The 14,523-nt window shown below is 39.1% G+C and overlaps 2 protein-coding genes across 2 annotated transcripts in view; one reads left to right on the plus strand and one right to left on the minus strand.

The window, feature by feature from the left end:
- Positions 1-4,852: 4,852 nt before the first annotated feature.
- On the minus strand, positions 4,853-11,502 carry LOC124864302 (zinc finger protein 706-like). Its single transcript, XM_047359039.1, has 3 exons — positions 11,367-11,502; positions 10,466-10,614; positions 4,853-6,356 (listed from the first exon to the last, which is right to left on the minus strand). The coding sequence occupies exons 2-3, from the start codon at positions 10,598-10,600 to the stop codon at positions 6,261-6,263; spliced, it is 231 nt and encodes a 76-aa protein (XP_047214995.1). The 5' UTR covers positions 10,601-10,614; positions 11,367-11,502; the 3' UTR covers positions 4,853-6,260.
- Positions 11,503-12,452: 950 nt separating this feature from the next.
- Positions 12,453-14,523, plus strand: part of LOC124865333 (grainyhead-like protein 2 homolog) — a 28,931-nt gene continuing 26,860 nt past the window's right edge. Inside the window, exons 1-2 of the mRNA XM_047360334.1 lie at positions 12,453-12,793; positions 13,270-13,456. Coding sequence (XP_047216290.1) covers positions 12,780-12,793; positions 13,270-13,456 — 201 coding nt within the window. The 5' untranslated portion in view covers positions 12,453-12,779. The remainder of the gene's footprint in view (positions 12,794-13,269; positions 13,457-14,523) is intronic.

Below are 14,523 nucleotides of genomic sequence, written 5' to 3' on the forward strand. Positions count from 1 at the left end.
AGCTTTGTTCAGTAATTTAGGTCAGCTCTGTGAGTGTGACACACCCTCTGTAAAAGCGGCTGAAAGCTGATGACTAATTTCCAGGTGTTACATTCCTGGCCATGGGAAGACATAACACACTGTGTGACTCTCTGCTCTTCCCACTCCCATGATGGGCCAGCTGAATGGTAGCTATTTCAGAAGTTAGGTAGTGTTCAAGGCAAATAAATAGTCCATAACCACTTTTTGTACAAATGACAAAGCTTTAAATTAAGCCAAATAAATGTCAGGATTCACTTCAGAATAGATATATAAAGAAAAGTAGGTCTATCAGAATACTCTATCTTCTAGAACATACCTGTAACTTTCCATAGTTACCCTAGGTCTCTCATTAGCACTCAAGGACTACATTCTGACTCAGTGTCAGTTGTGGTAAAGTGTGAGGGGAGAGTGACAGTGGTGTTGACAGAGGTTTAAAACATTGCTGCCATCCATGGATCCTTTTTAGCCCCAGTGTACACACACTTGATGAGGGGAGAGAGCTCTGACAAATGTATATTTTTAAAGGGGACTAACAGATGGGCACAGTGAAATAAAAACAAGCTGGGTGGGTTTAAAGCCACACTGATGTTTACATACAGTCATCATTGGCATGAATGTCACATTAATTTTGGTCTTCTAATAATGCATTTAAACTGTGCATTTTTTTCAGTGCTTTCCAGTGGGTTACTTATAAAGCATAAAGTTTCAGTGATTTAAAAAAAACAAGAAAAAAACAATTAGGAGTGCCACCAGTTTAGTTATAAAGTGGCCTTAAGATAACAAAGTGAATATTTTAAAGTGTTCATCACATAGCCCTGGTCTCAGTCCCATTGAAAATTTGTGGGTAGAGCAGAAAAGGTAAGCAGGACAGTCTGTCATGAGTAATGGGTCAAATTTCTGAAAGAATACCTAAAATGTTTAAGCCTGGCGATACAGTGTAAAAGCCTGTTGTACCAAATACTAAACCTTTGAATTTGGAGAAAATTAAAAACAGTTCTCTAATCAATTATCTCCCTCATTATCCTGGCATTTAGCAAATAAAATAATTTTGTTAATCATAACTGAACGTAAAACAGGAAAAATCTAGTTTACTTTAATGCCAAGCAGTGATAAAAATGGTTATGTGTCTTTTCACAGTGTATGTCAAATGTAAGGTTTCAATTGTACAAACACTACCATGAATATTTGCACAAATGTTTCATCACAGTTCCAGAGAAACCAGATGCTTTTTGTAGCCATCAACAAGGTGCATCATTCTGACTCAGTATTTAACCACTCCCCTCAGAAATGCAATGCTTCCCTGTTACAGTACTGACTTTAAAACATATTGCTTCTTTTTTCAATAGGGCCATTCCAGTTATCTAATTTTAGTATACTTTGTCCATTTGGAACACTGCAATGGGTCAAAGTTGAACTCAAACCCAAACTGTCACCTCGAATAAAAGGAAATTGTTCAGGGTATTAAGAAACAACCCAGGGACCACCAATGTTCAATCCACAGTTAAGCAAGTTTCCCATCACCATGCACAGAGAGGGTAACACCTAGAAAGAATTCCTTGCTCCAAAAGTAAAACCGTCATGCAAGACTGTAACTTAAAGCTGGACTAATGGACAAGTTAAATGCTTTCTGGAGCAAAGTCTTATAGTTAACTTAGACATGAATTGAGTTAATGACAAGATGTATGCTTGTAGTAGACAAGAGTAGGAGAGAAACACTGTACCAACTGAAGCATTATGGTGGTAGGACCATGTTGTTTGGCTGTTTCACTGCCACTGGTTCTGGCACATTGCACAGCGTGGGTGGAATAATTAATAATAATTACCTCCAAATTCTTATCCTTCAAAATTAATAGAAAGCCTTTGAAAACAACTGGGTGTAGGCTAACATTAAGGTATTAGAATGGCCATGGCCACATTATTAAATATTTACAGATCATGCGTAAAAGGGAGGCCAGTGCCAGAAAACATACCGATTTCAATGAACTCAACCCTGTCAACAAGAAAAAAGGAGTCAGTATGATACCAGAAGTTTGTAAATATACAAAACTTATTTCACTGCAACTTTCAAAAGGATAAATACTGTTAAGCTGGTATGTATAATTTTGAGCCATTGACCAAAACGGCTTCAAATACCTACTGCATATTTTTTTTTAAATCTTGATGTCTTTAAAACATGAAAAATGAATGGTTCAAATGGATAATTAAAAGTCCCAAATAATGAATGAATGCTTTATTAATCCTCACAAAAGGGGAAATTAGAGACAGTCTGCTGTTATGCAACAAAATAATATCTAAAAAACAGATGGACAGATGCTTGTGTTGTGTTGCATAGCATGTGCTAATGGCATTAAACTAAATTAAATGTTGAGAGTGAGAGAAACAGTACACAGGCGGCCTGCAAGTTCTAGTGATGAGTCTCCGAGCCTCTGGTAGGGGAATAACCCACCCAATTTCAACCAAATACTTAATCAAAAAACAGTTTTTATCAGCTGCTGAAATACTTTTGTTTTCGATAAAACTAGGCAGAGCTGTAATTTTGCTGAGTGCAGCAAAAAAAAAAAAAAAAAAAAATCCCCCCAAACATTTCATGTTTAGAATCATTCCCAACACTGACATATCTATATTTAGGTTTACTTATAATTCAGGTAAATCTTTATTCCCTGCAACCTTTTACGTCTAGAGAAGCTGTCTACCTACAGAATTTAACGACTGGATTGTCAGGATCAGATATGGAGTTTAGTTTACAGACTGTGACAGTGCTTGTGACAGGAACCCATGGCTGATGATTAATTGCATGGTGCTTCTCAAGTCTTACTTTAAAAATCCCTAAAATACCCTGGACTTGTTTCAACACTGAACAAGACACAACAAGTTAGAAAACATTATAGATAGTGCCTTGCGAAAGTACTCGGCCCCCTTGAACTTTTCAACTTCTTGCCACATTTCAGGCTTCAAGCATAAAGGTATAAAATTCTAATTTTTTTGTGAAGAATCAACTACAAGTGGGACACAATTGTGAAGTGGAATGACATTTATTGGATGTGTCAAACTTTTTTTGTACATCGAGAGACTGAAATTCTTGCCCATTCTTCCTTGCAAAACAGATGCTGCCACCACCATGTTTGACAGTGGGGATGGTGTGTTCAGGGTGATGAGCTGTGTTGCTTTTACGCCAAACATATCATTTTGCATTGTGGCCATACAGTTGGATTTTGTTTCCATCTGACCAGAGCACCTTCTCCCACATGTTTGGTGTGTCTCCCAGGTGGCTTGTGGCAAACTTTAAACGAGACTTTTTATGGATATCTTTGAGAAATGGCTTTCTTCTTGCCGCTCTTCCATAAAGGACAGATTTCTGCAGTGTACGACTGATTGTTGTCCTATGGACATACTCTCCTACTCAGCTGTAGATCTTTGCAGTTCATCCAGAGTGATCATGGGCCTCTTGGCTGCATCTCTGATCAGTCTTCTCCTTGTTCGAGATGAAAGTTTAGAGGGACGGCTGGATCTTGGTAGATTTGCAGTGGTCTGATACTCCTTCCATTTCAATATGATTGCTTGCACAGTGCTCCTTGGGATGTTTAAAGCTTGGGAAATCTTTTTGTATCCAAATCCAGCTTTAAACTTCTCCACAACAGTATCTCGGACCTGGCTGGTGTGTTCCTTGGTCTTCATGATGCTCTCTGGGCTTTGAACAGAACCCTGAGACAATCACAGAGCAGGTGCATTTATACGGAGACTTGATTACACACAGGTGGATTCTATTTATCATCATCAGTCATTTGGGACAACATTGGATCATTCAGAGATCCTCACTGAACTTCTGGAGTGAGTTTGCTGCACTGAAAGTAAAGGGGCCGAATAATATTCCACGCCCCACTTTTTAGTTTATTTGTTAAAAACGTTTGACACATCCAATACATTTCATGCCACTTCACAATTGTGTCCCACTTGTTATTTCTTCACAAAAAATTTTAATTTTATATTTTTATGTTTGAAGCCTGAAATGTGACGAGGTTGACCAGTTAAAGGGGGGCGAGTACTTTCGCAAGGCACTGTATTAGTAATCTGAGAGCTCAAATCTAATGCATCATTTATCTAGTTGTTCTAGTAAAAATGGCGGTGCATATTTTATTCATTCATACATACATTTATAAATGTAGGTGTAAACGTTTGTGTTTTATGTAGTGTCAAGTTTTTTTGCCAGGGAGAAAACTTTGGTAAAAACCTGGTCTGTTGAAATATCTGTTCTCTCAAAACCAGTTGGCTCAGAAGTAAATTATCCTGACTCGGTGTTTGCATAATCCCAAACTGAGCTGCAAGCTTCCTTGTCAGTAGAGTGTGATCAGACACAGAAGGATTTGGTGTACTTTTGCACAGCATGTACAGAAGACTACATAACATGTAAAATAAGTCTCAAAGAAAAAGAATAGAAATACACAGCTTCAGTTTATTCCAGAGGTGTACATTGCCATCTCCAATAAATTAGAATGTGTTCTGATGAGGCTGGTTTGTCAGCTTAAAAGTACCATTTAAAAATAAGCTTTAAGCAGGTTTTAAACATGGTTTTCATTGTGCCCACATTTCAGTTAAGATGTTTTTGAATGGTCTGTTTTCTTTAGCTGGAAGCAGAAAATCATTATAATTAACCAAAATAAAGGCTCGAAAAGATCAGTCTGTGTATAATTAATCAACATGTTTCACTTTGTCATTGGAGTTACTGAAAAAATGAACATTTCAACAATATTCTAATTTACTGAATATGATTAAGGTGGGTAGAAACTTCAGATTTCTTATATATACAAGAATGTAAAAACCACTCAACTGAAGATCTGATATAAAAGACCTTTATTAAAAGACTAAACATTACATTACGCTGACAAGATATGTTTATTACAAAAGTAAAAACATGGCTGGTTGTCAGTCCAGATTTGTAGCACAGTGATACAATGTCAGTGGTTCATTACCAGAAGGTCCAAACCTGTTGAAAGCTGTTCTGTTCTATATATTAAATCTGTTAGTTTGTCATGATAGGTTTATAGAAAAATAAGAACTGAGGCTAACTTACAGTGTAATGCAATTCAGACTTTTAATGCAGGTTCAGAGTTTTCCACAATCATGACTGGATAACAGAGACCACACTTGGGACTGTTCTGAAATGTCATAAAGATGACTGTTGAGAGAGTTTACACTGCAAAATTCCACAGTGGTAAACTAAATGATCAAAACTAGCTGTGCACACATTTGCCACAAATGTTTTACTAGGACAACCTGTGGGAACTCCAGTAACCCATCAACACTAACAGTAACAATGCTCACTTTGCACAAAGTTTAAGGAAGAGACCACTTCTTGGAGAGAAAATGCTTTATGCAGCAGAGGTCAAATGACTTTGCCCTGGATAGGGTTTGCTGTGGATAAACTTTCAGTGTCGCCCATTTAACTTTTGCTTGTCTTCTGCACCACCTTTCACATGAATTACATACAATTCAAGAACATCTTAGGGGTAGAAGGAGCACTTTCTGTATCCGTGTAACACAGTGTCTTCAACATATTCTTCATATCAACAGAAAAAAAAACAAGCTAGGCTCTATTTAAATTTTCCAATATCAGTGCAGCTTGGAAGTAAAACAGAACAAACAACTATAATAATATGGTTGTATGTGCCAGGTTTGATGAGCCCAAACCTGGGGCATGACTAAAGAATCTGTCCAGAACCAGTAGGGGACACTCTGGATCAAAATGTAAAGAACTTCCAATCATCATCATCATCAACTTGGCCAAACAGAGACATTGCCAACTCATATGTTCACAGCTTGCTCTACAACAATGGGAGACCTGAGATGGTGTAGTAGCTACAAAGCACACAGACAAGCTGCTCTTGTAACTTTACCATTTGAAATGATCAAATACTGCATACAGTCTATGACCTAACACTTTTTGAAGCAAGTCAAGAGAGAGTACCAGTGTGTTGTGTATCTTCTAGCCTCTAATAATGGCCCCAGATCAAATTTTGGCAGGTGAGGGCAAGGCAAAACATAAAAGAAATTGGAATAAAATATCACAACCCAGTAGGTAAGTACCATCCCTGCATAAAAACACTCAAACACAGATCATTCGGCTGGAGAAACAATCAACATTATAAAGATATTTCTTCTGAAACACTCAATGTATATGTCCGAAGTGTAGACAGGCCTGTCCTGAATCATCTTGAACTGTCTCAGTAGGAGAGGTGAATGTATTATGCCTCCACGCCGACTAACTCTGGGGGCATTGGAGACTTTGGATGTTTGCTTTCAAAGTGCTGCTTGAAGGTCTTGGGGTCAGGCATTTGTGTCTGACAAAAACAAAACAAAACAAAAAAACAAAGAGAAATTAAACAATAAAAAAGTTGTAATGACTGCAGGAACAGAAAGGATGATGCTTCCTAAAAACAAGATGACTGCGATATGCATACAACAAGATAATGTAATATAAATTTTTTCCTGTTCCTGTTTTATTAAATATCCAACAGCCCTTGTACAAGCTAGCTAAAGCTACGAAAACAGGTACAGGTCCTTCTCAAAATATTAGCATATTGTGATAAAGTTCATTATTTTCCATAATGTCATGATGAAAATTTAACATTCATATATTTTAGATTCATTGCACACTAACTGAAATATTTCAGGTCTTTTATTGTCTTAATACAGATGATTTTGGCATACAGCTCATGAAAACCCAAAATTCCTATCTCACAAAATTAGCATATTTCATCCGACCAAAAAAACAAAAGTGTTTTTAATACAAAAAACGTCAACCTTCAAATAATCATGTACAGTTATGCACTCAATACTTGGTCGGGAATCCTTTTGCAGAAATGACTGCTTCAATGCGGCGTGGCATGGAGGCAATCAGCCTGTGGCACTGCTGAGGTCTTATGGAGGCCCAGGATGCTTCGATAGCGGCCTTTAGCTCATCCAGAGTGTTGGGTCTTGAGTCTCTCAACGTTCTCTTCACAATATCCCACAGATTCTCTATGGGGTTCAGGTCAGGAGAGTTGGCAGGCCAATTGAGCACAGTGATACCATGGTCAGTAAACCATTTACCAGTGGTTTTGGCACTGTGAGCAGGTGCCAGGTCGTGCTGAAAAATCAAATCTTCATCTCCATAAAGCTTTTCAGCAAATGGAAGCATGAAGTGCTCCAAAATCTCCTGATAGCTAGCTGCATTGACCCTGCCCTTAATAAAACACAGTGGACCAACACCAGCAGCTGACACGACACCCCAGACCATCACTGACTGTGGGTACTTGACACTGGACTTCTGGCATTTTGGCATTTCCTTCTCCCCAGTCTTCCTCCAGACTCTGGCACCTTGATTTCCGAATGACATGCAGAATTTGCTTTCATCTGAAAAAAGTACATTGGACCACTGAGCAACAGTCCAGTGCTACTTCTCTGTAGCCCAGGTCTGGGGAATGCGGCACCTGTAGCCCATTTCCTGCACACGCCTGTGCACGTTGGCTCTGGATGTTTCTACTCCAGACTCAGTCCACTGCTTCCGCAGGTCCCCACACTTTTTTCTTCCCACAGACTTCCCACTGAGGTGCCTTGATACAGCACTCTGGGAACAGCCTATTCGTTCAGAAATTTCTTTCTGTGTCTTACCCTCTTGCTTGAGGGTGTCAATAGTGACCTTCTGGACAGCAGTCAGGTCGGCAGTCTTACCCATGATTGGGGTTTTGAGTGATGAACCAGGCTGGGAGTTTTAAAGGCCTCAGGAATGTTTTGCAGGTGTTTAGAGTTAACTCGTTGATTCAGATGATTAGGTTCATAGCTCGTTTAGAGACCCTTTTAATGATATGCTAATTTTGTGAGATAGGAATTTTGGGTTTTCATGAGCTGTATGCCAAAATCATCTGTATTAAAACAATAAAAGACCTGAAATATTTCAGTTAGTGTGCAATGAATCTAAAATATATGAATGTTAAATTTTCATCATGACATTATGGAAAATAATGAACTTTATCACAATATGCTAATATTTTGAGAAGGACCTGTACATAATATAAAACCATTATTCCACAGAAAGGTTCAACAGCGATTTGCCTTCTGTTTACGGCAATAAAGAGAAATAGGCCTGGTAAAATACTGGAGTAATATAAAGCTCAAACCAAACTTTATCGCAATTAAAGCAGGAGGTCTGTTGGGGTATGTCTCTACAAGCTTTGCACATCTGGAGACAGAATTTTTGGCACTTTCTTTTTTGCAAAAATAACTTTAGCTCAGTCAGATTGGATAGAAAGTAGTTGTGAACAGCAGCTTTCAACTCTTGCCACCGATTCTCAATTAGCTTTAAGTCTGGACTTCACCTGGTCTGTTCTAACACATCATTTGATCTAAACCCTACCATTGTAGCTCAATAGTTTTCTTCTAACCACTAGTCAAAAAAGCTCACATTTGTGGGGTGCTTAACTAATAGTTGTCCTGTCAGCAGACTCTCCCACCTGAGATGTGGATCTTCAGAGCTTCTCCAGAGTTACTATGGGCCTTTTGGCTGCCAATATGATCAATGATCTCATGCACCACGAGATGTTCAAAGCTTGGTATAACTACTCCACAGCAATATCCCTGACCTGTCTGCTGTGTTCCTTGGTCTTTGTGATGTTAGTACAGTAATTTTCTCTAACAAACCTCTGAGGCCTTAACAAAACAGTTGAATTTATACTCAGATTCAATGAACAAAGGTGAACTATTTACTAACTACAGGGGTTGGACAATGAAACTGAAACACCTGTCATTTTAGTGTGGGAGGTTTCATGGCTAAATTGGACCAGCCTAGTAGCCAGTCTTCATTGATTGCACATTGCACCAGTAAGAGCAGAGTGTGAAGGTTCAATTAGCAGGTTAAGAGCACAGTTTTGCTCAAAATATTGAAATGTACACAACATTATGGGTGACATACCAGAGTTCAGAAGAGGACAAATTGTTGGTGCACGTCTTGCTGGCGCATCTGTGACCAAGACAGCAAGTCTTTGTGATGTATCAAGAGCCACGGTATCCAGGGTAATGTCAGCATACCACCAAGAAGGACGAACCACATCCAACAGGATTAACTGTGGACGCAAGAGGAAGTTGTCTGAAAGGGATGTTCGTATGCTAACCCGGATTGTATCCAAAAAACATAAAACCACGGCTGCCCAAATCACGGCAGAATTAAATGTGCACCTCAACTCTCCTGTTTCCACCAGAACTGTCCGTCGGGAGCTCCACAGGGTCAAGATACACGGCTGGGCTGCTATAGCCAAACTTTTGGCCACTCATGCCAATGCCAAACGTCGGTTTCAATGATGCAAGGAGCACAAATCTTGGGCTGTGGACAATGTGAAACATGTATTGTTCTCTGATAAGTCCACCTTTACTGTTTTCCCCACATCCTGGAGAGTTACGGTGTGCAGAAGCCCTAAAGAAGCGTACCACCCAGACTGTTGCACACCCAGAGTGAAGCATGGGGGTGGATCAGTGATGGTTTGGGCTGCCATATCATGGCATTCCCTTGGCCCAATACTTGTGCCAGATGGACGCGTCACTGCCAAGGACTACTGAACCATTCTTGAGGACCATGTGCATCCAATGGTTCAAACATTGTATCTTGAAGGCGGTGCCGTGTATCAGGATGACAATGCACCAATACACACAGCAAGACTGGTGAAAGATTGGTTTGATGAACATGAAAGTGAAGTTGAACATCTCCCATGGCCTGCACAGTCACCAGATCTAAATATTATTGAGCCACTTTGGGGTGTTTTGGAGGAGCGAGTCAGGAAACGTTTTCCTCCACCAGTATCACGTAGTGACCTGGCCACTATCCTGCAAGAAGAATGGCTTAAAATCCCTCTGACCACTGTGCAGGACTTGTATATGTCATTCCCAATACAAATCGACGCTGTATTGGCCGCAAAAGGAGGCCCTACACCATACTAATAAATTATTGTGGTCTAAAACCAGGTGTTTCAGTTTCATTGACCAACCCCTGTAGGTGTCTTCTAAAGCCAACAGGTTGTACTGGCTTTTATTTAGGGGTATCAGTGAAGTGTGCCGAACACAAATACAAGCCACACTTTTCAGAATTTTATTTGTAAAAGGTTTTGAAAACCATTTATCATATTCCACCCACTTTGACAACGTTGCACTGCTGTGTGTTGGTCTATCACGTGAAATCCCAATAAAATACATAGAAGTTTGCGACTGCAGCAAAATGTGGAAAACTGCAAGGGGTACAAACACCTCTGCAAACCAATGTAAATGGTTTAGGTAATGCAGCTGGTTTGCATGGAGTGTAACTATAATACACATCCCACCTATATTGTGCAATTTTCAAATAGATACTTGAGTTCTTCTTAAACAAAGCATTGCATCTGCCCAGCTTGATACTAAACATCATGTTTTCTATTTATTTACATACCCGACATACGGTGCATGTATATACCAAGGCAGCCTTGGCTGCTGCCTTCTGGTCATGGCCTTTGCTCTTCTTGATTTCAGCCTGCTTTTTGGCGTTTTTCTGCTGGGACTGAAACTTCTGGTGCCCACGGGCCATATCTGATGTTACACCTGAAGAAATCAGACAGGAGTTTGATCAGCGTGCCACCATGAGATAATTAAGCCCAAGCGAGGATTATTATTTAAGATTAATATTTAAACCAGCTTGCAAGCTGTAAGTCTGGAGAAAGTGGTTGGAAAGGAAGAACAAATCATCAAGGCAGGATTTCCATTAAATAACTCAAATGACACGAATGCGTTTCAAAATGTGCAAAGCAACAGTAGGTGTGAAATATCCAGCAGAACTGGGTTAATTGTCTCTTTTTAGGTCACAAGGAAAAGGCAATTAACTTGGAAATTTCCCCAAAGAAAATTATTCAGCAGACATATATAAATGTACCAGAACTGGGTCAGTTTTAGTGGTTGTGTGAACCGTGCTTAAACCGACAGCAACAGGGGAAACGCTAATTATACAGAATTTTACTATGAGCAGTCCTAACAACACAGACTATTTATCAGCCTTTAGTGGCCAGATAACTTAAAGCTAGCACTGTAGCTTAACCGCTAATTAAATGCATTATGTTAAAAGCAATTTAAAACGGCAACGCTGACACAAGAAGTCAGAAATACAAATCCTATTTTGGTAAATAAACACAATACGCACATAAATGTAACCCTGATTTCTTTTTAAACAATTCCAAATACACATTTTATTAGCCGGTTGTTATATCATACAGCTAGATTAGCAACTAGCAAGAGTAATACATAGAAATGTATAAAGATGCTATGAATTTACGTAAACAGATCATCTGTAAATGGCTTACCAATCAAAACAACCGTATTATTCACAACAGCCACAAGAATAAAATTAAACAAACGCCAGCTTCCTATGGACGGTCCGATTTCGAAAGGTTTGCACAGAATAATCTATTGCGCATGCCCAAACCATACACTGTGCTGCATTCAGGGTCGTCAGTAAACTCTCGGGAGAAAAATGAGTTCTCAAGTTTCACTTTACTAACACGGATAGAATGGATTTTTACTGTCAACAAGTAAACGCAGCATCGTTATTGAAAATAAAAATATTAAAGCGGCATCGACTATTTTATTCGAAAAGAAAAAAAGAAATTACAATTTACGAGAATAACATCGAATTGATATAGTTCACACATATAAGCATGTCCTTCCTCTGTTCATGAGATCCTAATGGTGTAAACTTAACTGCCTGGCACTAGATGTCAGGATGGAGTTTAAAAAGGAAGAACGTTATTTGGATAACTGATTAATCAGATAGTGGCATGTTTGGGATTTGTATTAACAAAACATGGCATTCAAATCGCATGCTAAACATATTATTTATTATCAAATTAATAATATGTATGCCTACAAAAATATGCGCTGTACATGAAAACAAATGCAGGACTCAATGAAGGAAATGGATAAACAGAAATGTAATTGCAATACTAGTCTATTTTAAAAAATGCATTCTAAATGCGAGACAAGGCACCAAGAATGCAAAGATACACGGGCTGCTCTATTTAGTTTAAAAGGCATATGAGAAAAAAAATAAAATCCACCCCTAAATACATGACCCGGCCAGACGTCAAGTTATTTTCAACAAGACACCCAAGGTTATGCAAAAATAAAATGAGAAAAATCCCCAATTAAAAGATATGTTCTATAACCTGGCTTCGTCCATTGTGCTTGGGATACTAGTTCCTAAAATCACATTAAACATAACTATTTCAAGAAACTTGTGGCCCACGTCACTTCTCTGTTTTTAAAGTCAAGCCTCCCATTTGTGAACACCACCAATGGGAGCACGAGTGAACCACCTGCTAGTCACCTGACCAATCAGCAACGCAGCCAACGTTTCCTTATTTATCCTACCTTTTCAGGTGCTGCGTTGCACATCTGTAGCCCCCGCAACTTTTGCATCTAAATATAAAACTGCGCAGATGTACAAACGTTTCTTCTTAAAGAGGTCAGCTTGATGTTTTTTTTTTGTTTGTTTGTTTTTTGTTACCTGACAGTACGGTGGACATTGGACCATATTGTAGCTGGTAAGATCACTGACTTTTCTGTGGGCTGTTTTCGTCGAGAACATATTGAGAGACAGCCTCGGGGGCTTAGGCTGCCGCAGTTTGAAGTGCCCCAAACAAACTGTCCGGAGTTCATTTGAAAGGCCGGTTTCTCGCGCCAGTCCAAGAAACCAGCAGCACAGTCCAGAGTGCAAGATGGACCTGGACAGGTAAGACAAAACCAATAATATTATTTCTCTTTGTTATATGCACGCATGCTGGTTTGAAATCCCTGTTTAGCTTAATAAAACCCCATTAACATTCAGTTTATTTAACAAAACTAAAATCCAGTTGTGGCCCCCATTTGAAAAAGAGCACCCTGCTGCTTAAATGCAGCATAAACATGACTAAATTATATATTTTCTAATTTTATTGTGAAGTGGTGTTTGCAGAATCATTAAATAATTCAGTTAAATCCTTCTCTGTTAGAGGATGTGTTGATTTGCCAGTTTGTGTTCTTAGCCAGTTTTGACATGGGCATCTGAAATGAATCTTGTGCAGAGCACCCAATCAGACAGACCTGTGATGAGAAACAGCCTGAGACATGCCTGTTGGCTCGCCAGACTGTTGTTGCGTATTGACACATCGACTTTGCGCTGACACTAAAAGCTTTTCGTCTCTTCCCATTTTCCCATTGACTCAACAGTAAACGACTGGTGGTGGTGGTGCCAAATGAAGTGTCGGTGGCCTCGCGTAGAGTGTTCAGCAGCGAGGATGAGGCATGGAAGAGCTACCTGGAGAATCCGCTGACTGCTGCCACTAAGGCCATGATGAGCATCAATGGAGATGAGGACAGTGTAGCAGCTCTGGGGCTGCTGTATGACTACTACAAGGTCTGAAAGGATCGTTTTGCAAGTAAAATAGTGGAAAAAGTGAATTAATTGGACCCAACAAAGGATATTCAAGGGGGGAAAATTATATACCTTCATGAGATTCCAAGTTACTTTTCAAAGATACTGCAAAGGTTTTGCAACATCTACTTACATTTACCAGACCCTAACTTAACTTTGGTGAGAACCTCCACCCCCACTACTGGGAACACATAACCTTATCCATTGTTGGAAGGTTGTGCAGTTCTCCATTTATGGCTTCTGTTTCAGAGATCCTTAATTTTTGACAGATGCACAACTCACCAGCAGTTTGAATAAATGAAACATAAACAAAAACAAGACATTGTATATCATTCATCATCATAATTTATTTAATATGCATTAGTTTGGTGCTGTATTAAACATGAACGGCGCTTATAAGAGTCTAACTTATAGCAAATGTTGGTGAAAAGTTTTATGTCTTAATGAGAGTCATGCTGATAGATAATTATTGCAGAACTGTTTTTTGAATGTGTCTGCATTTCCAGACTTTTTCCATCGTTTGCTATTTGTTAAACTCCTATTTTCAAATCCCCGCTTAACTTAACCATAAGTGCTGTCCATGTGTAAAATAATAGATGACTTTTACAGACACAGATTCTGAAGAATTTACAGTGTTGTTTTTATGTAAAGTTTGTGTGCTTTCCATTTATTTTGACATCAGGAGAGTTGCATGTCTTTCAAATAATGCAAATCACTGAAACAATCAAACCTAACACAAACTTCGTAAGGTGGACATTTAATTTCTCCTTTACTGGAGGCCACGTGGTTTTGGTGGACTGTGAAGTAGTGTTGTCAAGGAGCAGCAAGGTGAACAAGAAAACAGCATCAGCCCCCGGTTTCAGATTCTTCTGTTGACTTTTTATTTATTACTCTTGACTCAGACCACTCTTCTTTCTAGCTTCCAAGCATCCACTGGTTTGTATAGCCAGTTCGCAACACACCTGCGCTTGAGTGGACCAAGCCACAGTTAGACAGGAAAAAAACAAAAAAAACAAAATCTAAACCGAGAAACTAGAAAAACAAAATTA

Source organism: Girardinichthys multiradiatus, chromosome 3, assembly GCF_021462225.1.
Source record: "Girardinichthys multiradiatus isolate DD_20200921_A chromosome 3, DD_fGirMul_XY1, whole genome shotgun sequence".
NCBI lineage: Eukaryota > Metazoa > Chordata > Actinopteri > Cyprinodontiformes > Goodeidae > Girardinichthys > Girardinichthys multiradiatus.